Source organism: Mustela nivalis, assembly GCF_964662115.1.
Source record: "Mustela nivalis genome assembly, chromosome: 2".
NCBI lineage: Eukaryota > Metazoa > Chordata > Mammalia > Carnivora > Mustelidae > Mustela > Mustela nivalis.
Window position 1 is genome coordinate 2,841,470 of NC_139021.1, and position 21,913 is coordinate 2,863,382.

The 21,913-nt window shown below is 51.2% G+C and overlaps 1 protein-coding gene across 49 annotated transcripts in view; it reads left to right on the plus strand.

Moving 5' to 3' along the window:
* PTK2 (protein tyrosine kinase 2) overlaps positions 1-21,913 on the plus strand; it is a 247,100-nt gene that overhangs the window by 48,956 nt on the left and 176,231 nt on the right. For 12 of the 49 annotated variants that reach the window (XM_082720630.1, XM_082720652.1, XM_082720641.1 and 9 more), the window contains exon 1: positions 6,411-6,794. The exons of 27 other annotated variants lie outside the window; for them this stretch is intronic. In XM_082720630.1, the coding sequence (XP_082576756.1) occupies positions 6,695-6,794 (100 nt within the window). In that variant the 5' untranslated portion in view covers positions 6,411-6,694. Of the gene's footprint in view, positions 1-1,908; positions 2,024-6,410; positions 6,795-21,913 lie in introns of those variants that run through there. 10 more of the 49 variants (XM_082720661.1, XM_082720645.1, XM_082720669.1 and 7 more) reach the window with 2 other exon arrangements.

Below are 21,913 nucleotides of genomic sequence, written 5' to 3' on the forward strand. Positions count from 1 at the left end.
TCAATCTGGGGACTCTAGAATCGTGACCTGAGCCGAGGGCAGTGGCCTAACCACTGAGCCACTCAGGCACTCCAGTTTTAACATTTTTTAATGATAAAAAATTTTAGGGAGAATTGGAAAAATGACTCTAAATTTCTTGCTAAGGGGGAAGAGTATCTGTTGATACCAGAGCGAGAAAACCAAAAACATGGAGGAGGGCCTTTGACCAGAAAACTCACCACTGTGTATCTGTGTTCGAGAAGAGGAACCACCTCCTTCGGGGCTATCCTTAGGATACGGCTGGGGGAGGACCGGACCCCAACGATGCTCCTGATCCTTCCTGAAAATGGGCAGCGTAGGTGGGAGACGGGTCCCGCTTGCCTGCAGGGCCCCTGCCACCCACGGGCCTTCCTGTGTGGCTGTGTGGGTGTTCCCGCACACCCGACTGCCCACGAGCCACCGAGGTTTTCTCTGCCGCAGTCCTCAGAGGGCACCCGGCTGTGTGCTCGGTCAGGCAAGTGGTCACACTGTGGGTGGAACGCGCTGACCGGGTCAAGTCAGCTGTGGCGACAAAGTGGTGCCGTGAGTCGGCTGCGTATGTGCAGGCCGCTAGAGCAGAAGCTACAGAGTTTATTTGGTGGTGGCAACACTCAGGTAAAGCATGACTTGACTGTCTTTTAGTGTGTGTTATTTGGTCAGTATAAGCCAGGAGCATCCCTCTGTTTTATGACACTTGCAGTTAGGTTGACCGTTTTGGCAAGTTTCTGGAGCTGTTCTGTGTTGTCAGGCCTCTGCTAGTATATTTGAAAAACTCAAGTGGCATCTTCTTTGAGGTCTCAGGGGCCTTTTTTTTTCTTTTTAATTTGGTGGCAAGTAACCTCCCAACAGTGTCTAAACCTAGAATTGAGCTTTCATCTCCTCTGTGGTAAAACACACGGGAGGTGGCTGTTCGCGTCTGGGAAAATACTCTAGTTGGGTATTGTCGAAATTGATAATGACTTCAGAATTTTCTGCCTCTCCAGAGCTGCGCTTTCCCTTCTCTCCGACACGCCTTGCGTTGCTTCATTCATTGCTGTGCTTGTTTCCTGGTGCTGGTGCATCTCCCCAGTCCCAGCCTCGTGTCCAGCATGTCCCGTGGTGGCCTGATCTGCAGCCGGGGGCAGGATTGCAGACTGCGCAGGACTGTCACGGGAGCCGCCGGATTGGGTGAATGGGAGTGTTGTGTGGGGATGAGAGCGTCCTGTCGTCTCCTATTCCTGCTGTGATTCACTCATCCTTTATGCGTCAAGTGAGGCCTGTTCCCTGCTTCTCTGGAAGCCTTTGCAGCCTCCAGAGGTAGTGTTATTACAGGTGGTGGCTTGAGTTTGTGCCCTGACAGGTGTCCCTGTGCTGGTGCCAGCTCTTCCAGTGACCACTTAGCTGTGGCATCAGACATGCTGCTTCATTTCCCGTTTCCTCGGTATGTCTGCGTGTCCGTGTGGCTCGTGAACTTGCTGGTTGTTGGTGAATTCCTGCAGCAGGGGAGTGTATGACGTCCCGCCCCGCCCCGCAGGAGGTCTGTGGCCTCAGACAGGTCACTCCGCGCCCTGCGCTTCTGTTTGTCATCTCTCACACGGTGGGGGGTGGTGGTGGTGGTGGTAGAGGCCCCCTCACGGAGCTGGTTGTTAATACCCGAGTCCCTGTGCTTGAAGTATTTAGGATAGGGCCTGGCGCGGCGTGAGCCTGGCCTGCAGCGGCATCCACGTCGTGTCGGTGGCACTGTGTTTTTGGTGTTCATGCTGCCGTTCGCCACTTGATGACAGGCGCGGAGTCAGCGCTCACGTTAGGTATTGCCGTTGCCCTTGTACGGGTGACGGACTGAGGTTCAGGATGGTGAAATGAGTCTTTCCTTGTCTCACAGATAGAGCTGGGGTCCTTTGTGTCTTTCAGTGAAATGTAGTGCCTCCCTCAGCTTCCCCAGAGTTCCTTCTGCGCAAGAGAAGGGAGGGCGTACGGCGGTTGTTGGAAGCTGCAAGGACTGCGAGTAATACCGTCACCTTTTGGGGTATGTTGTATTTCGAGACCTGTTATCGCTGTGTCTTCAGAACATGATTATATCCTTCCTCACGACTAAACTTCTTTAGTCCTTAACAAGTCTTAATTTTTGTTGATAGATTAAATTTTCAGAAAAGTTATTTCTGTCTTGTGGTGGAAATAGTGAGGCACAATGACAAAGAAGTGATAATTCTGTGAGTCTTACAGAATTAAGTTCAGGATGTGATGCCCGGCTTTGGAAGTGAGGGCGTGTTGTGGTGGTCAGCTGCTAGTCGGAGCTTTCGTGGTGTAATGGTGTTGATTTTACTTGAATCTATAACTCTTGATTAATGCAAACATAGAAGAAAGGTAAATTTTGAATTCTGTATATATAATATGAATTACAGTTTTCTCTCACATTCCTCCCATTAGCTGACTTGAAAGCATTTACTGGGGCTTTGCTCTTCCAAGAAGTACTGCCCTCAAGTCTTAGTAAAGCCAACAAACAAAACCGTGTAACTACATGAGAAACAGGAGAGTCAGATATGGCTTTGGTGACATTTATAAACAGCTTCTTTTTTCTTTTTTTAAAGATCTTATTTATTCCTTTGAGAGAGAGAGAGAGAGCAAGCAGGGGGTGGAGGGGGCAGAGGGAGAGGAAGAAACAGGATCCCTGCTGAGGAGTGAGCCCCACATGGGGCTCGATCCCAGGACCCTGAGATCATGACCTGAGCTGAGGGCAGAGGCTTAAAACCCACTGGGCTGCCCAGGTGCTCCTCCCCCCCTTTAAGATTTTATTTACTTGAGAGAGAGAGAAGCAACTTTTCTTCTGAATAGTTCTTCCAGGGACTTTCTCACCTAAGGCCGGTCTCTGTAGGGGAGCTGTGTTGGGCAGAACTGCACACATACGGAGGGTCCTGGAGTTCCCTTTTCTGCTTCCTGATCTGGCGCATCACCTTGTTTGCTGGATTTCTGTCTCCTCTCACACAGCATTGTCACTTACGTTGTATGGAAGTTGGCCGCGGAAATTCTCCCGGGAGTAGCAGACCGCTGCAGTCTGGGATGTGTTTCTGACGGGGGATGGGGAGAGGTGGTCCACGTGGTTTCCTGGATTCTGGGTCAGTTTCTCTACTCACTCCCTCACTCAGTGCGTGCTCACGAAGCCCCTGAGCTGCGAGCGGCCTCGCAGGTGGAGTGGTGCCGGCGTCAAGGCAGGCCACGCGGCGCTGAGCTTCGTGCACGTCCTGACACCAGGAGCATCCAGGTGCCTCGCTGTGGCCACGGCCTCTGAAAGAAGAGAGACTCCCCCTGCCATCTCCTTGTTACCTGGAGGTGACAGATGTGCACAGTGTGGCCCGTGCCTCTTACTGACTACCTCAGTAATAAGGCCCAGAAGGCCGTATGTGCAGAACACACCAGATTCTTTCCTGACATGGAGACTGGGGTGTAGTGGGGGCGTCAGACAACACACGTGTCTGTCGGTCCCGTGGTATTGGAGCAGATGTCAGTGCTGTGGGCCGAAGCAGGAGGAGGGCATGGGACAGGCAGTCTAAATGTGGGCACACGCCTGGTGTGGGCAGAGGACGGCAGGGAGCTCGGTGCGTCGGAGCCCAGGAAACGGGGCCAGGCCGGGGCGAGATGGAGGGTGCAGGTCACGGCCTTGCGGACCCTGCTGAGTGTGTCGTCAGCCCCGCTGTGGGCAGAACTGGGAAGCGCTGTGAGTTTCCGCAGCAGAGTGATGGTGCGATGGGCTTCGCGAGGGGTTGATGTGGCTGCTGTGGGGAAGAGAGTGTAGGGCGGTGGCGGGACCCATTGCCGCGGCCCGGGGGCCACGACCACAGACAGCCTGGATGCCAGTGACACGGGGGCACGTATGTGGGCTAGATTTATTGTAAAGGCAAGGATATTGGGTTTTGCTGATGGATTGCTTTGAGGAGAGAGGAGTCCAGAATGACTGCGGAGTGGGGTCGGAGCCCATCGTTCTGTCTTTCTTGTAAATTTGATTGAAGAGTTTACCTATCAGGGAGGACTTCCCAGAGTTGCTTTTAACTCTACTGATACAATGAAGAGTTTCTTAAAGAAGCTACAGAGCTTCTTAAGGAACGACGGCCTTTCATCCGGCTGTGGAGTGTCCTGCTGAGAGCGCGTCGCAGGACTGCCCCCCGGTCTCCCTCACGGCACCGCTAGCCTTTCCTCCTCTCCCCGGGACATCACTGGATCGGGGGTCTAAGAGCATAATCGGGCTTTCCTGTTGAATGGGAACAAAGCAGGAGTGATGTCGTCACTGAGGGACTCGTCCTTGTGTTGTGGCTCAGCCCTCTGGCCACAGGCCGGGCCCCACCGCCCGCGCGCGCCTCGTCTTTGCTGCCCATGTGGTCGCGCTCCCGCCGCGCCGCTCTTCTCTGGGGGCGCCCGGCCGCGCAGCAGCTTCCCCTCCGGGCCGAGCCCCGTCCTCTTCTCCGCTCTTCAGGCCGCTGCTTCTGGCTGGGCTCTGCTAGGCAGCCTGGAGGGGTCTTTGCTCCTTGGATCCTGTCATCTTTTGTACCCTCAGGCCTTGGCACAGGAGGGGCTGCTGTTTGGACACGGACATGAATGTAGATCAGCTTGGCGGGCGGGCAGGTGGGTGAGGAAGCGGCCGTCGTGTTGTCCACCCCCCGCCCCCGTCACTCTGCAGCCAGAGACTTGGGGTCTCTCCCTCACCTGCAGCGCTCCCACATCTGTGCTCTTGTCCCCTCCTCTCCTGCTGTGGGGGCCCCCGCCTCCACCGCCACTTCCTGGCTCCGGCCCCTCTCCCTGCTGTGCAGGTGGCGCGGTGGCACTCCGTCGCTCTGGCTCAGAAGCCCGTTCCGGGTGTGCGCACATGAAGACCTCTGGCTTCTGGGGCGGAGCTGCGTCTCTTCCAAGCTGTCTGACTCCCTCTTTAACTCATCTTTCAAAGCTGTGACGGCACTGATTTTGCTTAGAAGATGTAAAAATTGGGTGAGTAAAATACTGTTGGCAACTAGTAAAGGTAGTTTCTATGTTGTAACTCGAGCCCTTAGTTCCAAGAGAGACTGGGGGTTCGCTTGTGCTGTTGCTGTGTCTGTGGCTTGGTGGTTCAGGTTAAACCCCAGGCCGTTCCCAGGGGCCTGGGCCGGATAGCAGACTTAATCATGGAGTGTGCTTGGCCTCCTCCTGTGAGGAGAGCAGGCCTTCGTGTCCCTAGTGTCCTCGGCAATGGTGATCTGTCTGCTTGTTTCTTCTGGTTCTTTCCTAGCTCACTCACTTGTGTTTTTTTGGGGCCCCTCTGCTTCCCAGTGTTGCCTGGGGTCAGAGTTCACGCTGGTGAATGGTATGTTTTCACTGGGGGCATCTCAGTTATTTGAGCTCCGACTGCTCTTAGGAGGCTGAATGTAAGGCCTGGAGACAAAGCCGTCATCGAGAGTAGTGTGTCAGAACTGAAACTAGCCGTCCTGGGCGTCACTGGACACAGATAGGCCTCTTGTTCCCCTAGCCTTTTTCAGCGCTTGTTTTCACAAGTTCGTGAATTCATAAAGTCTTAGTCGTGTTTACAGTTAAGTAGAAGACTCGGTTTTTCCTTTGTTAACGGGATTTGCTACAAACAGAATTACCCACGTAACGGAAGAGCTGTACCGTGTGTCTTGCATGTGCATCGTGTGTGCTCTGACAACAGGCTGTCTTACTGCCAGAGTGTGTTGTGTTTAATGAACTATATTTCAGAGACGCCCGAGACTGCCTCTCAGTTTGAGTGGAAAAAGTGTGAGTATAAGTAGCTTTACATTTTTTGAACAAAGTTACTAGTACAGATTATTCGAATTTTTTCTGCCCTCTTTTTTTAGGAGCATGAGTGTAGTACTCACTCATGTTCTGAAATGAAGGAATCAAGTATTTTGGATTCCTTGGTATTTTCTTAGCTAGTTTTAAAAGAATCTCGTAACTTCAAATTCTTGTTTTTACCTGTTTTCTTAAGAACCTTTATAAATTTGCAAACTTACTTTGAAACTATCAATCTGAAAATATCTTTACCTTGGAAATATCTGGGTTTCTATAGACATAGTTTTTACAGATTTGTTTTTAATGTTGATCAAGATCCCCCCCCCCCCAGTATTACTCATTTTTCATCAGGGCAATTATCATAAGTCTTAAGGTCAGAATTAAGCTGGTGAAAGGCCAGAGGCATGACTGCAAAACAGGAATTGTTGGAGGAGCCGTCTACAGACGCGATCTGGGGCAGACCTGATTTGCAGCTTACTCAGTTTCAGAATGGCCTGTTGGGTTTGGGAGCAGAGGTCTGCCAGCCCAGTGGAGCAGCCTGGTGGATTAGCATATTAATCAGCTGCTGCCTATTGGCCTTCTTTTTCTCCTCCCTCCCTCCCTCTCCCCTTCCCTGAATGAATCTAGGAGCACAGGCCCTTGGGGTCACATTACTAGCTGGTTTCATTCTGCTCCGGAGCTCAATCTAGCCAGGATGGTCTGTGTTTCAGATTGCGGAAGCAGGAGAAGATTCTGTAACTGAGAGGCATTCTTCAAGCTGCTGGAAAATATTACAGAAGGAGCACCTCCCAAATTTTGCTTCAAGCTCTGAGAAAAGGAGCACACAGGGGAAACTTAGTGTGGCTGTGGATCGAAGCGAACGCTGTGGGAGCGGTGAACGGGGACTTGGTGTGCGGACGCCTGGTCTGATCTTGAGAGGCCTGAGTTTATGTGGCTGGAACTGGTGGGCCGAGCGGCCCTGAGACCAGCAGGTGCCGTCTGTATGGAGAAGAGCGGCTGTAGTCCATTCCCAGTTTGTTGGGCTAAAGGTATACGTAACTTAAAAATCTCTTTGGTTTAAATTTTATTCAGATTCATGCTTTTGTACTAAAAAGGTGGATAAGAGTTTTTCAGACTTTATTTCAAATAGATTTATAATTAAATTTAAGGAAAAATGGAAATTGATGTGGTATAGGTTTACAGCTCTTGGCATAAAACCAACTAGGTAGCTTTTAGAAAAGTAAATAAGAGTACTTTCATGGAACTGCATTTTCAGTAAGTTATCTTTTCTGTGTCTCTGATAGTTTTATTTTGTGTGTTTTTAATTAAGGCACCCATATCCGTTCTGTGATGTGGAAGTTCTTAAAGACTAAAGAGACTGGTCTGAGCTTAAATAGGACTGGTGGGGAAAAGAGGGGTGTGATCTTTCTTCTTTCACTCAAAGATTGGTTTTCTGTACTCGCGGTAAAGATTGTGTATTTAATTTGAAACTCCATGTTATTTAAGGTGGGTTTATCACTAAGGGTCAGTAATACTGTGAATAAGTATTTTCCAATTTAATGCTGTTAGGGTTTTTATTTGTATAAAAATATAAATAATGAAATACAGTGTTTTTGTTGTAACATTCAAGACAGTATTTGGGAAGCATGTTTAGAAGTTAGAAATGCTGTGTAATCCGTGTATGAATAAGACCAGATATTTTATCTGCTTAAAATACTAGTGAATGTTACCCCTGGGGGATGAAGTCCATAATAAAGAATTAAATACAAATTTTTTTAAAAAGATTTTATTTATTTATTTGACAGGCAGAGATAACAAGTAGGCAGAGAGGCAGGCAGAGAGAGGAAGGGAAGCGGGCTCCCTGCTGAGCAAGGAGCCAGATGCGGGGCTGGATCCCAGGACCCTGGGATCATGACCTGAGCTGAAGGCAAAAGCTTTAACCCACTGAGCCACCCAGGTGCCCCTAAATAAACATTTTTAAGAGTATTTTCAAGTATCCTGTTAACCTACTCAGGAAAGATTTCTTAAAAGGAAGAACCTGCACTGGATAAAGACCTGCATTATTGTAAGTGGACCCTCAGGCTGATTCAGTTTAGTGTTTAGCTTAAAAAAAATTGTTTTTTAAAGATTTTATTTATTTATTTGACAGAGATCACAAGTAGGCAGAGAGGCAGGCAGAGAGAGAGGAGGAAGCAGGGTCCCTGCTGAGCAGAGAGCCTGATGTGGGGCTCGATCCCAGAACCCTGGGATCATGACCTGAGCTGAAGGCAGAGGCTTAACCCACTGAGCCACCCAGGCACCCCCAGCTTAAAATTCCAGGACGTGGAGGTGCTTGCACCCGACCACAGTTTCACTGTTAGATTGCTTCTCGCTTCCCAGCCTGTCGGCATCATCTAGTCACTCTCATCTAGGCTTTTAAACATTTCTCCTTCCTTCCCTTCCTTCCCTTCCTTCCTTTCTTTTTAGGTAATCTCCGCATCCAGCGTGGGGCCCAGACTCACAACTCTGAGATTAAGAAAGTCGCCGACCAAGCCAGTGCCCCTTTTAGACATTTCTAAAGCCTGAGGTGTTAGCACTCTTTCAGCAGGATGCTATCTGAACAAAGCACCTGTCTTTTTACCACCTAACTAGGCATAAATTAAAGATTTCGCTGAGTTAAGTTCACACCATTGAGTTGTAAAGGATGTTGGGTATGGGAGCTGTAACAGAGCTGAGAGCATGCGGACTGCAGTGTCACTGAGCGTGACCAGCAACGAACACCCCGGGGCAGAGCGTTCTCTGCTGTGCTTGTGGAAGGTTTCAGTCTCTCCCGGACTTGTTGGGACCCATATGCACAGTGCCACCTCCGTGGTGTGACAGCCCTCTGTCAGCACTGATCCTTGCCAATAAGGCTCTGATTCCACTAAGTCTAACCTAGACTCAATATATGAATCGAGTTGCAGAGGGGTATTAAAATAACCGACTGCTGGGTTTTTAAGAAATTCAGGGTGACTCTAGAAATATGGGCATCAGAGGACACGAGACTGAGGTGTTTGCTCGTCCCAAAGCAACTGATGGAGGCAGCTTGTTTTCCCATTACGTTTGCTGACTGGCAGAACGAGTGAGTAGAGACCTTTTAACTGGGATGCCATTTTGATAGAGGTCAGGGTTAGCAAGGAGAGCAGAACCGCACGTGCGGAAGAGGGGAGGCGGTAGGGACAGCATCAGGCTTAGAATCATTGCGTTTGTAGGGCTGGAGCAGGCCATCCCCTCTGATAAGTGGTCTTGCTTCTGGATGTGCAAGAGGAGGTTTCTGATGACATAAGGAGCTTGTCACCCTGTCCCCCTCCCAGGGCTGAGTACACCGCCTCCCCTGGGGGCACCCAGTGTGCCAGCTTCTCAGCACACTTCTCTACCAGTCCAGGAAGGCAGGAAGCCCTAGGTTCTATTCTGGTCAGTTTTTGCTGTGTGATAAAGGCAAAGATGTTGGTGTGTAGAAATGGCTGAAATGGTTATTTTCAAGTTTAAAAGTTACCACTTTTAGATAAAGACAAAATAAAATGCTCAAGTGCAAAGACTGTAAATCTCTCTTTTCAGTTAGATATTCGAAACCTCACATTTGATTTTATCAGTCACATTAACCTCAAAAACTGCAGTGTCCCAATTTAAGAAGACACAGAATACTTAGTAGAACAGGCTAAAAATAATGGAACAGAGCTATATTTGTATACTTTGAACTGAAACCTTCATGGTATCCTAAGACAATCTGTGGCTGTCTCTGTGATACAGTTCAGTGGACCTCTATGATAAAGGAAACCGCATTAGGTCACTTCACAGAATACAGTGTTTTCACATACTTAATCCGACTTTGTTGTAACATGTGTTCAACTATATCGTGACTTCCTAGGCTTAGCGGTGGCTTTAATCCCGAGCATCGAGGTAAAGCTAGATGTTTGGTTTCAAGGTCACCGAATGCAGAAAGCCCTGCTCGGAAGGTCCGTTGGTGACCTGAGCATGTGCCATGTCTGCTTCGCGCTCAGATGCTGGGAGGGCCGCGCTCATTAGGGCTAAGTGTGCGGTCAGGGTTTTTTCTGGATCTTTCAGTAGCGGATAGAGATGGAGTATACCACTCACCGTTCACTTGTGTGCTGGGTAATGCTTTTTCTGCATCGGTATTTTTAACTCCCGCTCGCCCTGCCTGCGTCCGGGTGGTTCTGTGCGCGGCCCGTCTTCACCGCGGAGCTCAGCCGCCTCCTGGCCTCTACGTTTGTATGTTTCCGGAACGCCCGACGCTCATCGGCCAGCGAGCGGTCTCGTAACCGGTGCCCCTGAAATCTGTCCCTCCCCAGATCCTCCTTGTCTTAGTAAACATGCCGGGTCTCCGCCCCCTCACTTGCTCGCGCCACAGACCCGGGATGCCTCTCGGACACTTTCTGCCTCGTGGAATGGGCCCGTGTTCGTGCCCTTACAGTTGGGTCTTCAGAACAAGTCTGCAGCTCCTCGCCCTCCCGGCCACATCCACTCTGCACCGTGCGACCTTCGTCCCCCTCCGGGCCGTGGGAGTCGCTTCCTGTTGGAGCTCCCTGCTTCCGCCTCTTTGTCCTTCGTGAAGCTACCTGAGTGCGTTTACAAAAGCAAGAAGGCCGCGCTATCTCCTTTCCGCCCCGGTGGCTCTTACTGGATAAAACTGTAGAGCCTTAGCGTGGCCTGCCAGGCCTCCCCCGATATGACTGTTCCCAGCATCTCGGGCTTCGGGCCGGTGGCCTCTGGCTCATCACTCATGTGGCCGTTCTGACTCGGGAGCACCTCAGACAGCCAAGCTCTTCTCGGTCAGGCCGTCTATACCTGAGCTTGCCCCTTCCTTGCCTGCGTGGCCTGCTCCTCCTGGCCTCTCCGGTCTGAGCCTGACTGACCTCTCAGCCGTGTCAGCGAGGACCGCGTGCGCCCTGGCGTCCGCCCTGATCTCCCCGAGCCTCGTCTCCTGGCCTTGCACGGCACTTAGCTGGGAAGACTGTCCCACGTCGTTCTTACTCGCTTTCTGTCTCCTTGGCTAAGGAGTAAACTCAATACGGTCAGGGATGGGCAGGTGTTCTCCTCCTTGACAGGGTATCGGCACAAATGAATATTACCCTAACGAATGAATGCATTATGGGCTTAGCTAATCCACATGCCTCAGGAACGGTTGGGTGAGAGCCGCAGCTCAGTGCCCGAGTGTCTTCCTATAGCCACACACACGCCGCATCCCAGCTCTCTCAACAGATGGGCCTCGGTTGGGCTGCCAGAGCCTGTTCGCTTCCCTGGGGTGGTCTCCGTGGGCCTCTGCTGCTCCTCTGGAACTTGGCCATCCGGTCTGACAGCTTGAGGTGCTAATGGACTCGTGGGGAAGATGTTCAAAATGCATCTCTATGTACGTGTGTGTATTTATTTTATAGCGTATGTATGTAAATAATCCAGACATCTATACCTTTACGGTGAAAGGTGTCAAATGCTTTCCAGAAGAGTGACCGAGTTTTCTGAGTGCCCAGCACGAAGGAGCGACTCGTGGGCCCAGCACACAGTAGGCCCACAGTAAGAACGAGTGCTGCACTGAGCTCCGGCCTGTCCCCGGCTTGCCCCGGTGCCAGCTGTGTTAGAGAGAGACTGCGTCCTCTCTACTGGCCGCCCCTCGGCTCCACCTCCGTTACAGCCACAGCACTGCCCGGGGAGCCTCTCCAGGGGCCCTAACGCTTCTGCTGCTCCTTCTGCTTGCAACAGTCATTCTTTTTAAAGGCAGAACTTTCAGGATTCTGCCCTAGGGCATGGCCCTGTGTGGTGTGCGTGTGTGTGTGTCTGTGTCTGTCTCCCTGTCTCTCTCATCTGGACAGGGCTGGGCTGTGGCATCTTTGTGCGGCAGCTCTGCACACATGGGCGCGGCCAGTAACTTGCTCAACTTCTTTCTCCGCTTGTCTTACGCTCCTTGGTGTTCTCAGCTCCTTGTGGGCCCAGTTCAGATGTTACTGCTTTTCCAATCCATGTGGTCTGATGTGTTATCAGCACTCAGTGATTGTTGAGTGAAAAAACCCCCCGAGTTGTTGAAATCTGGGGCATTTTTCTAAAGGAGGTGCTGAGTCATGCCAGCGGAGACGGTGGGGAGGCCTTCCGTGCGTCGGAGTTCTGGGGGCAAAGGCACTGAGCAATGAGCTTGTTTGTGGAGCGTCCAGGGAGACCTGGGCGTTCCTGCTGAGGACAGCTGCAGCCTGCGTTCAGGTCTGTGGAGAGCCGTCAGCAGGGAGTTGTCTCTGAGGGGTGAGGATGGGGCTCTTGTGAGCCTTTCCCTGCCCCTGAAGATCGTGCTCCCCAGGTGTGGTTCCAGCCTTTCTGTCTTATCCCGGCTCACTGACTTGGCAGTGTTCTCTGCTTCCCTGGGGGGACCCCCCCCGCTCGGCTTTGCACACCTTGTCTGCCCGTGTCCCCACTTCTGGTCACCAGTGCCTCTGTCTGGGGGCGCCCTGGAAACCACCAAGCCACTCTAGCTTAGATTCCTCAGACGTGCTCCTTGGTTAAACCGGGTTGTTGGTAAGCCTCATGAAGTGTGTTTGGACCCCCAGTGCATCGTGGTCTACAGAATAGGTGAGTTTAGGACATATCGACCTTTCTGGTGCTGCAGAGTTGGGGCTGGGGGAGCTGAGCACCCGGTGAGGCGTGACGAGCGGCGGTAGGCAGTGCTCCGGCACAGACCAGGAGCGGCCCGGCCAGCGCGTTCTCCGTGCAGCGCGCACGAGAGCGCACGGCCGGCCCTTCTCGGCCCTAGCTTGCCATCGTCTTCCTCGAGCGGAAAACTCGTGTGGTGGGTATTCCAATGACCGGTCTCTCCTCTCGTCTCACTTTCCTCACTGTGTTTGGAGAAGAGGCCTCAAGGGTCCCGTGTTCTCCCCGGAGGGACCCTCACGGCGAGTGCGGGGGCGCCGGGAGACGCCAGCTGATGCTTTATCTCGTGCCCCGCGCCCAGGCTCCGCGTGGAGCAGTAATTACATGAACCCTGTAGTGTGTCCCCCGCCCCCACACCCTCCTGTCAGCACCACTGTCCCCATCTGTCCCCGGCACCCGCTCCTGCTCACGCTTCTCCCCAGCTGCCGCACGCTGGGGCCTGCTTGTTTGCCCTGTGCGCCGGTCCCTCCCAGGGCCGGCACCTGCTGGACTCCGGCCGGGAGCGCGGCGCACTGCTGTGCTCAGTCACCTCGTCTGCTTGGAGCGACGGAGGCTCAGACTGCTAGAGGCAGATGAGAGGGTCCTGGAGGCTTTTGTGGAAGTGAAAAAACTTCTTTCTAGTGCCCGAATGGTTAGTGACAACTGAGTTTTTAAATGAAAGTTTTTAAACTTTCATTGCAGATTCGCTGGTAAGTGCTCATACTGGCAGGAATTCATTATAAATTTGAGTTTTCTGTATTTCCTAACTTACCAGTTTTCGGTAAAGAGAAGAGTCCGGTTTTGAAACAGTTATCGCTGTGTATGTTTGTTTTGCCTTTGAGTGTATTTGTATGAACGAAACGGTGTTCCTGACTGTCGCTGCCAGCACTGAGGTCTGTGTGCCACATCTGCTGTCTTCTGTAACTTCTTCCGATAACGTTTCTTCCCGAAAAGCTGTAGAAAATGTGTCCTGCTGTCAGTGGTTCAGAGGAGTCCGATGTGGGAAACCAGGCAGTGGTGGGGTTTCCCTGGGAGCAGGAGGACCGGCGCTCCGTTGGGCGTGCCTCCGGGTTGCCTGGGGCGCTCAGTCCGCAGCAGGGTCCTGTGGTCGGGGGTGGGTGTGCGAGGTGCTCTGCCAGTGACAGCAGCTTCTGGAGCTCACAGACTTGTGTTTCTTTTCCGTTTCCCCTGGGGCTGTGTCGAATCTGGGCATCAACTTGGGAGAAGTGACCTGGGGACAGTATTGTGACTTCTGGGTGACCCGTGCAGTCAGCTTGGTCTGGGGGCGCCCGTAGCTGCATGCGGTGGGTCCGTAGTGGGGTAGTGGGGAGGGCTTCACGCTTTCCTGATGCTACTGGAAAGGACGGGTTTTTGACTTGTAGGTTTAACTGTGCAGTTCTTGGCTTAGTATTAGAAGTAGATAATCTTGTTCGTCTATCTTGCAGCCTTACTATGAGTCACTCTGTAGTTCTGGTGGTTTACTTGAGCAAGGAGGAAATTCAAAGAAATCTATAATCACGTAATCCGAAAATAACTCCTTTTCTCTCTGGTCTTTGTGTCTTTTATTTCCCTGTCTTGTGGTCCATGACTGGCACCTTCCTTACAGCATCCTTGTCACGTGCTGGCCTCAGGGAGCAGGTTTCCAGTGTGAAGCAGGGTTTAGTTCTAGTTTTATCTTCATAGATGTCCTCTGTCGAATGTAAAAGTTCTCTTTCTAGCTCCTGGTTTTCTAAGAGGTTTTTTTTTTTTTTTTTTTAATCACGAGAGGGTGTTCAGTTTTGTCAGGTGCTTTTTCTGTCTCTTGAATTGATTGTAGAAATTTTCTGTTTTTTTTTTTAAGTAACAGGTAAGTTACATTTTGATTGTTGACGCAACCTTGCATTTCTGAGGTAAATCCCACTTGATCGTGATGTCTTATCCAGTTTATATATTGTTAGAGCAATATGCAGTGTTTTGTTCAGGGAATCTCTGTGTCTTTGCTTGAGGGGTATCATTCCGTAGTTTTATTTCTTGTGACCTTTGTGACCTTTTTGTGGCGCTTTCATTTCAGGCACTGCCATTCTCAGAAAACAGGCGGGGCAGTGTCCCCTTGTTTCCATTTGCGTGACCGGTGTCCATAAAGTTAGGGGACCCTGACCTCTAGTCGCAGTACTGGGACTCCTGGTCCCATTTGGTGGCCAGGCACTGGTCACAGAGGGCCAGGCACTGGTCAGGGCACAGCGGGAGCGTGTTCTGTCTCGTGTAGCCGTGTTCCAGGGATGGGGTGGGGGTGTACACGCACGCGTGTGGTGCTCGTGTAAAGAACCGTGGAGCTCTGCACTCAGGCTCTGTGCGTCTCACATGCTAGGTGAGCTCAGAGCAGGCAGGACTGGACTGTGTGTGCGGCCCCCACAGGCGCTGTAGCTCTGGAGGCCTGGCAGCGCGCTCTGCCCGGAAAGGGAGCATCAGACACATCGACACCGTCCCTTAGCCGGGTTCTGAAAACCCTAAAGCGCAGGGAAGAGACTCTCCCTATAAAATCTGAAATACGAGATTTCAAGTGCTTAATGTATTGTGTTTTGAAAACCATACAGGATGGTTAAGAGTTGTTTGTACATGGAAAGTGTGCTGCTGCTTCCTGATACCGCACGTACAAGGTGGTGCGGCGTTCAAGGGATTTGTTAGAAAAAATGCAGACAAAAATGTGTAACAAGCAAGAAGACCGTTTGCCAGAACCAGAAAGCAAGGAGGGGAACTGAGCCTTGATGGTTGAAGAAAAGGGCAGAGAGTTGCTGGGGTGAGGATTTTATGGACGAAGGGCAGCTCCTTGCAGAGTGGAACCAGAACAAGTTCCAGAGAGTTCCAGGCTTTTCTTGTGGCTCAGCCGCCCAGAGGGTCTGATGCGGTTCTGTCGGTGGCTGATGCTCCTGGTGGAAACATTTCAGACCGGAGCTGTGTCTAGACCCCCCCTTGCCTGTGCTCTGACGTCTCTGTGTGGGGCTGTGAGAGCAGTCAGGGCGCTGGCGGGAGAGAGCGCTGTCGCAGTCACTTCCGCAGAGAGCGTGCCCCTCGGTGCAGACACTGTGCTTTCCAGACTCTGGAGGTGGTTTCAGTGTCCTACAGATTTTATTCGGATGACAGCTTGAGACCTCTTCACATACAGTTTTGTTTAAAGTTATGTATTGAGTTTAGGGGACATGAGTATAAAGTTTCCTTGTACTCACGTGGGCCAGAGAAATGTTGTATTGTGTATAGCCTGTCTGACATTACAAACAAACGAAGAGAAGAAACCTAGGACCTTGTTAACTAGGGTGAGGCCAGTATGTCGTATTTCCGCCAAGGTCTGTTTTTTAACCTTTTTAAATTTTTCTAACAGAAACGAAATACTGCTAGAGTATCACATACTAATGCTACTTTTTTCCTGGGAAGATCTCACTCTGTTGTAAAGTTGACGGAGTATTGTCTGTCAGTTGACAGTATTGTCTGTAAAGAAGACAGGTATTGTCGTCATTAAGAAGACAATACCAGCCTGATGGGTATTCTGTTTTCTTAACTTTTGTGTAAGATCGCAATGGAATGGTGTACTGCTGGTGTATTTTCAGTTGAGAAAAATGCGTCCTGTCTTTTTATAGGACAAGGTTTGGGGAAAATCCTGTGGAACACTGTGCTTCCCTTGGTCATTGGCTTTAATTACCCATTGCAGACTTCCCAGATGTTGCCAAAGTAGGAAGCTTAGTCTGTTGTTTCCTTTTTTGACATAGATTCATAAAGCTTTGAAGTGTAACAGGGAAGATGCTTTTTTAGGGCTATGGTGGGACTTTCGAAGTATTAGTTAAATGGGGGTGTTCTTACAGGATTTCAGTTTGGAGAACAACGTTAGCATCTCCCTTTCAGCAGCCGAGAGAATTCAGGGTATCCCTCCTAACTGCTGCTGCCACGGACCAGACGCTGACTTTGTCTCTAACACACCTTGCTAATAAGCCCTCTCCCCTTACTACGGCAGTTAGTGGGGGCTGTTACTGCTTGCACTCTGCAGACAAGGAGCCTCTAATAATTTAAGAGTCACCTTGCTGGGATGGGGGGAGCCAGGCACAGTTGTGAACGTTAGTGAGCGACATGCTCCGCTTCTCAGTCAGGATCTTGCTCGGAAGCCACTGTCCGTGGAGCTTTTGCGGACACTTGCCTCCATGGAGAATTTCCAGCCTTCTTCACTTACACGCTCAGGGATCAGGCTGGGCTCACTCTTTTATTTTATTATTTTAAAAAATATTTTATTTATTTATTTGACACAGAGAGAGAGAGAGAGAGATCACAAGTAGGCAGAGAGGCAGGCAGAAAGGGAGGGGGAAGCAGGCTCCCCACTGAGCAGAGAGCTGGATGCGGGGCTCGATCCCAGGACCCCGAGACCATAACCTGAGCCGAAGGTAGAGGTTTGATCCATTGAGTCACCCAAGTGCCCTGGGCTCATTCTTTTAAAGGTTTACTTGTGTGATTTAGATGAAGTTTTAGCTGTGCTGTAGTCTGTAGGGTATCTTGTCCATAGGAAGTAACTGAATGGCTCAAGTCTTGATGGCTTTAGTTTTGATGATCTAAGGGATTTGCCTAACCAGTGAGTCTTCAAAGCCGCAACAGTTGAAATGCTATTGTGATAACTTATTTCCCCATTGTGGGTTGTTAACAGTTCTACTCTGGAAATGGTGCTCTTGCACTCAAAATTGGGTAGTAGATGAAGTTAGCCATGCTTTCTCTCTGTTTGGCTCCCAGAATCCTGTCAGGAGGCTTTCACCCGATCCTGGCAGGAGGTGGAAGAATTCTTCTCTAAGGAGACTGGTCCAAGCGAACAGGCAGACTGGAACCTTCTGGGATCTCTAGCCAAGCAGCTGATTCTCTGCTCAGGGCATAGATCGCCGGGTCATCCGCGTGTACAGGGTTCCTCGACAGCCTCTGCCGCACAGCAAAGACAAAAATAAACCAGTGGGACAGCATCAGACTGAAGTTTCCACCTAACAAGGGAAACCTATCAACGAGAGGGCGAAAAAGGGCCACCTGCAGAATGGGAGAAAATACCTGTAGCTCATCTATCTGGTAAAGGACTAATGAATCCCCTTCCCAGAGGTAGCTTCCAGATGTCCAGCTCCCCGCTCCCCACCCCCGACAGCAGGCGGGAAGCACCTCCCGCCTGTGTCCCCAATAACGAACAGCAAACTGAAGTGACTTCTACTTTGAGCTCATGCCGTCCCTCGGACAGACAGCCTCTGCCTCTCTGGTGTTCTGCGTCTCCGTGAAGTGGTGTCACTTTCCCACTCAGTCACCTGAGCAAGAGAAGTGGCCACTGACTTCCTCTAACCTTACCTTGTGCGATTTAGTCAGCCTCTGTCCTCTTGACCTTTTTATGGCTCTCAAGTCTTTCCACCTCCTGGGCTGTAGTTAGCGACATCGGGATTGCAACAGAAGCTTCCAGATTGGTCTCCTGGGGCTCAGGTGCTGCCCAGGTGCATACCCTTGCTCTCCACTTGCTGTGGAGCGAGGCCATGTCCGGCTTCTCTGCTGTTTGAGTTAAAGCCGCTCCCGGATCCCTAACCTACAGCTGCAGCCATGGCTTTTGTTGGGTGTGACTTTGGACATGGCTTTTCTCAAGATTTTGGCTTGGAACTCAGATTCTGGAGGCACTTGGCCATGCCCCAAGTTTGGGCGATGACCTGTTCTCCCAACATCACCCCCAACACCATGTTCTTCATGTACTGGTCTGTGCTGGTCTTTCTCATGAGGGCCACAGGGGCAGGGACCATTGTCCTGCTCTGTCCAGACCACTAGTCTGTGTCTTTCCTAGTATCTGTCTGTTCCGATACTCTGACGCCCACGTGAGCACCTCATGCATAGTCTACTGTAAGATGTTTTGGTTGGGGTAGGGAATGAAGTAGCAGCTGGACAGTAAATAAATACACTGAAGAAAATGACAGTGTAACCTGGTAGATTGAGCAGGTATCGTGATGCTGTTGTACCCACACAAAACTTGCGGAGCGATCATGTGCTGACTTTGTTAAAGATTCTTTTTTTTTTTTTTAAGATTTTATTTATTTATTAGAGCAAGCGTGTAAGCGAGAGCATGAGCAGAAGGGAGAGGCAGAAGTAGACCCCCCCGCCGAGCCAGGACCCTGATGCCGGGCTCCGCCCCGGGACCCATTCCAGGACCCTGGGACCATGACCTGAGCCAAAAGCAGACGCTTAACTAGCTGAGCCCCCCAGGTGCCCCTAAGGCACAGATTGTTGGCAAGTAGGTTTGTGGTGGGGCTCTTACAAACTCTCAGGGTCAGACTGACCCGATGAGCTCCTTGGGTAACCTGCCGCCTGCTGACGAGGGGACAAGTGTTCGCTGCCCAGTCATCAGCATCAGCTTCCTCATGGTGTACACAGCACATTCCAGATCGCGTGGTTTTCGTAAACGTCTTTATATTCAATCCCTTGATGGTCCTGTGAAGCCCCTGCTGTCCCACACTGCGGTTCCGAACTGGGTCCTGCTGGCCTGTTACCCGCGTGTTTGTGGGGCTGGATTTTAAGCCCGCCCAGACCCTGTATCGGCATCGTGACACTGTAGCCCCTCCTAACTTAATTCTTTGTGCTAAGTTCTGGAGTTAGTTTTTAGAGACTAAAGTGTTAAGATGATGATCTAGGCTCATTAAAAATAGTAATTTTTCTTGACATTTGCAATGATGTGGATGGAACTAGAGGGTATTATACTGAGCGAAATAAGTCAACCAGAGAAAGACAATTATCACATGATCTCCCTGATATGAGGAAGTTGAGAGGCAGGGCAGGGGGTCGTGGGGGGAGGGGAGGGAAAAAAAAAGAAACAAGATGGAACCCAGGAGGGAGACAAACCATGAGAGACTCTTAATCTCAGGAAACAAACTGAGGGTTGCTGGGGGTTGGGGTCGGGGTCGGGGTAGGCAGAGGGTGGCTGGGTGATGGATGCTGCTATGTGCTGTGGTGAGTGCTGTGAAGTGTGTAAGCCTGATGATTCACGGACCTGTACCCCTGGGGCAAATAATACATTATATGTTAATAAAAAATAAAATAAAAAAATAATTTTTTCTTTGTGAGCCACCAGGCAGGACTGTTTTAATGAACTAATGAATATAAATGCCCAAATGTTCAAGGGGAGCTCCATGGGGGGTTGGGAACTTTGTCTCTGCACGACTCCTGACAAGTTCTAGCTGTCCCGCCTCTCTGTTCTTCTTGAGCCCACCAGGCTCTCGGTTACCCTCCCTGTGCTGCGGTGCAGAAATGGCCCCTGGCAGAGCACTGGGCTCACTTCATCTGTCCCCCGCTCAGAGGTCGTGGCTAGGTGCTGCCTGGTCAGGATGAAAGCAGTTGCTTCCTGTGTCCCGCACAGTTTTCTAGTAGTTTATTGTGTGTGGTAGTGGGCGGGGAGGGACGTCCAGACCCCGCTTCTCCCTCAGTTTTATGTCTCCGTTTGTCTCTCCTTCATGGGAGGGGTAGCGTGTGCTTGTTTGGGTTTGTGTCTGGATTGCATGGAGATCGTGTATGTACAGAACTGCTTAGGTAGCTGCAACATGGGCAGTGTTCAGTAAAGCTTTTCGTTTTTACCTTGTAATACTAGACCTAATTTTGCTTTTTTTTTTAAAGTAAACCCTACCCCCAATGTGGGCCTTGAATTCACAACCCTGAGACCAAGTCCTGCTCTATAGTTGGAGCCAGCCAGGAGCCCCAGGTTTTTTCTTACTCAGTAGAAGCTAAGTATATACCATTTGAGCACAGGGAGATTTTAGTCCCGTATTTAGTGAATACAGGCAGACTCGCTGGACCTGGTCTCCAGTCCGTGTGTCTGTGTGTGGCTTTCATGCGCCACGTGCAGGGCCAGCAGGACCACCGCCTTCTCTGCAGTGGGTCCCCCGTCTTTGTTCCCCTTGGCCACAATGCTGTGAGTTCCTTGCACTTCCTGTCTGCACCTCTTCTTTGGAAGCTCTGTGGTACCCCCTCCAGCAGGCTATGCCCCCCATCACCACAGCGGGGCGGAGGGCTGGGGGCGGAGTGACTTAGGTCCTGCGCTGGGCGGCTCCTTCCGTGACTGTTCTCTCGGCCTCCCCTCCGGCGGCTTCTCCATTTCTTCCAGCAACGAGGCTCTTCCTCTCTCCTGTCTCTAAACATCACAAGGGCCGGGCTCTGTTCTCACACCTCCTTCGAGTTGGCAGAGTGATTTCAGGGGAACAGCCATGAACCTTTAGCATCTGTAGCCCTCCCAGGACTCAGGGACCCAGTACAGGGCGCAGGGCCTAGCGGGGCCCCTCATAGGGGATCTAGGAGCCACGCTTACAGCTTACTAAGGACCAGACTTTTCTGCGCTTGGAAGGCATCCTATTGAAGTAGTTTCTTTGTAAAGAAAGTGTTTTGATGCCACATGTGAAATGGCAGGTGCGAACTCAGAGCTGTTGAAGCGCCAGAGGAGTTAGTTCATGGAGGTCTTCTGCGTGGATTTTGAACATCCCATTCACTCTGTTTTACTTTACATGTTTACACGTGTTATTCCGTTACCCGTACTACTGTAGAAAAGTACTTTAACCGTGTTTCATCTGGGAGATTTGCAGTGAGTAACAAAGATGTGTTCGGGAACGTGTATCATGACCGACGTGCTCAGCAGACGCGGCTAGGAGCCAGGCATGACCTCCTCAGCCTGGCTTCAAGGGGACAGTCCTACTACTGCGACTTCCAGGAGACCCGGGGCCTGTCGTGTGCCACAGACACACCCGTCCAGCCTCCCGCCGGCTGCCCGCCCGCTCCCTCCGGCTGCGCGTCCCCGAGTTCGTTCCCTCCCCTTCGCTGCCGCTCACTGAACGAGAAGGAAAAGGATCTTCCTGCGTTCGCCTTCCCGTTGCCAGGGTGTCCCGGGAAGCTGTGTGCAAGGCCGGTTACAGGCTGTGTGGGACGCACCAGGTTTCTCTGGCCTTTCCGACAACGTGTGTGACAGGATGTGCCACACCCGTCAGCACACACGCTGCTGCTCCCAGCGGGGGGACTGCAGTGGTAGCGTGCGTGTGCGCGTGTGCATGCTGGTAAGTGGACGGCTCCCCTCGGCCTGAGGGTTTCAGGGGCAGAGGACATTGTTAGGTGGGGCTGAAGGGGCTCCCTGGTGTTCAGATGTACAGTGTATCCTAACTGAAGGGCCTCAAACCCCCGGTGTCACACTGTCACCTCCTGGCCGCAGAGGAGACTTCTGTCCTCGGACCATGCAGTCTCTTTCATCATAGACTTCGATGTCGCTGTGGCCCGGCGGGCACGCCCACCTCTAACAGTTGTGCTGGAGATGAAGGTAATGAGCTGACCTTTCTCCTTCCTTGCGTGTGCAGTCACCCCGGAAGTGGTAATTTTAATTACTTGTAATGAGTGCTGGTACAGGCGGACATTTGCCTCCCGTGGCTGGGCCGTTGGTCTTAGAGCGGGGTCCAGGTATGAGTTTTAGAGGATCCATGAACTTTGTGATCATGTACAGAATTGTCTGTGTTTTAGTGTGTATACATTTTCTCTT